General features: G+C 37.1%; 1 protein-coding gene across 1 annotated transcript in view; it reads right to left on the bottom strand.

Moving 5' to 3' along the window:
• Window positions 1-216: 216 nt before the first annotated feature.
• Window positions 217-1,532, bottom strand: part of Utp18 (UTP18, small subunit processome component) — a 25,511-nt gene continuing 24,195 nt past the window's right edge. Inside the window, exons 13-14 of the mRNA XM_013347553.2 lie at window positions 1,050-1,089; window positions 217-359 (exon numbers count right to left, since the gene is read on the bottom strand). Coding sequence (XP_013203007.2) covers window positions 1,065-1,089 — 25 coding nt within the window. The 3' untranslated portion in view covers window positions 217-359; window positions 1,050-1,064. The remainder of the gene's footprint in view (window positions 360-1,049; window positions 1,090-1,532) is intronic.

Below are 1,532 nucleotides of genomic sequence, written 5' to 3' on the forward strand. Positions count from 1 at the left end.
TTCTCTTTCCCAGCTGCTGGATTCAGTTTCTGTTTCTCATTCGTGCAGAGGACTGTGATCTGTGAGTCTGCCCATAAATAAATAATTCTTTACTATACTCAAGTCTGAGCTAGCGTGGGATAATTTTTTAGCATCCATCTTCATTCAGTTTTAAAGGAAATGCATCTAAGTTGTATGTGTGTGTACGCAGAGACTGGAAAGAATCATGCACGCTTATTTTCAAACAAAAGTTATCATACATTTATTTATTAGGGTATTGCTGCTAATTTTAAGCATGAATTCCACAAGTTATTATCCATATATTATCTCATACTCCAGGAAATTTCTGGGAAGATGTACTGAGATGGGTTCAACTGGATCTGGAAAATAGAAAAAATTACATAGATGATTTATAACTGCTCATCAAAAGCAATGTGTATGTACTATTGTTACATTTTTGAGTGGCAAGATAGTTATAATGCATTCTTTTTCTGGTTAAACTGCTCAAAATTCTATCTTTTTTTTTCTAATTAAATCTTATCTGTAGCTTCTTCAGTACTCATAATTCTAAGAAAGCCACACAGTCAACTATGGCAAAAGACAAATTGCAAATCTCAGTGTCAGAACCACTCCAAACATACTTTTTTAAATATTGGCCAGCAAAAATCTCTTTATGCAATAGGCCAAACCACTTAATAATAGCCCATGTCAAAGAATTTTAAAGCTCACACAAACTGTAACTCTGTTCATTCTTCTCTGATAGGCTTATTCTGTTTTGTAGGTTAAATGCTAATAACTATAGTTCTGATGACAATTACTGAATGCACTTTAGAAACATGACCTCAGAAGAGGAGGCAGACCACTGTGATTGGGATTAGTAAATTCCAATGAAGGTTCAGGTCATTTGACCAGCTCCTGATCTATTTGCACCCAACTCCCCTAAACTGAGGATATAGAGCTGACCTAGGGGCAAAGAAACAGGGCTAAGTCAGTATGGTACCTCTACCAAATGACATCAGTGGTACAACCCTAAAACTCATGGTATTTATTTTAAAAGAGAATTTTCTTACTTGAAAAAAAAATCTTTAGAAATCTGAGTAATGGTGCAACCTGAAAAAGAAAAGAACTTTTTAATTACCACAGAACAGTTCAATCTGATCATGGGGCAGCACTCAGGTGAATGGGATGGGGGAATATTCCAGTCATACTCAACATGCAGATGTGCTTAGATCCCTACATACATAACTGCTACGATGGCTCCAGAGGACAAGATGCCTCATCAGTCACACTAAATGAAAATGTTGTCAATCCAAGTCACTAGCACAGCCAGGACAGTTTCATTCTAGAGCACAATGTGAAAAACAAGATGGCTTCTGGGGCTTAAAGAAATGTTCAGTTCTAAAAAGCCCAAATACATAAACAGCAGAAAGGCCAGCTGGACTGTGACTGAAAAATCATGGGATAAAACCAGACTCTCTGAACATGGCGAACAATGAGGGATGATGAGAAGCCAAGGACAATGGCACTGGGTTTTGATCCTACTTCATGTTCTG

The sequence above is a fragment of the Microtus ochrogaster genome, chromosome 7, assembly GCF_000317375.1.
Source record: "Microtus ochrogaster isolate Prairie Vole_2 chromosome 7, MicOch1.0, whole genome shotgun sequence".
In the NCBI taxonomy this organism is placed as follows: Eukaryota; Metazoa; Chordata; class Mammalia; order Rodentia; family Cricetidae; genus Microtus; species Microtus ochrogaster.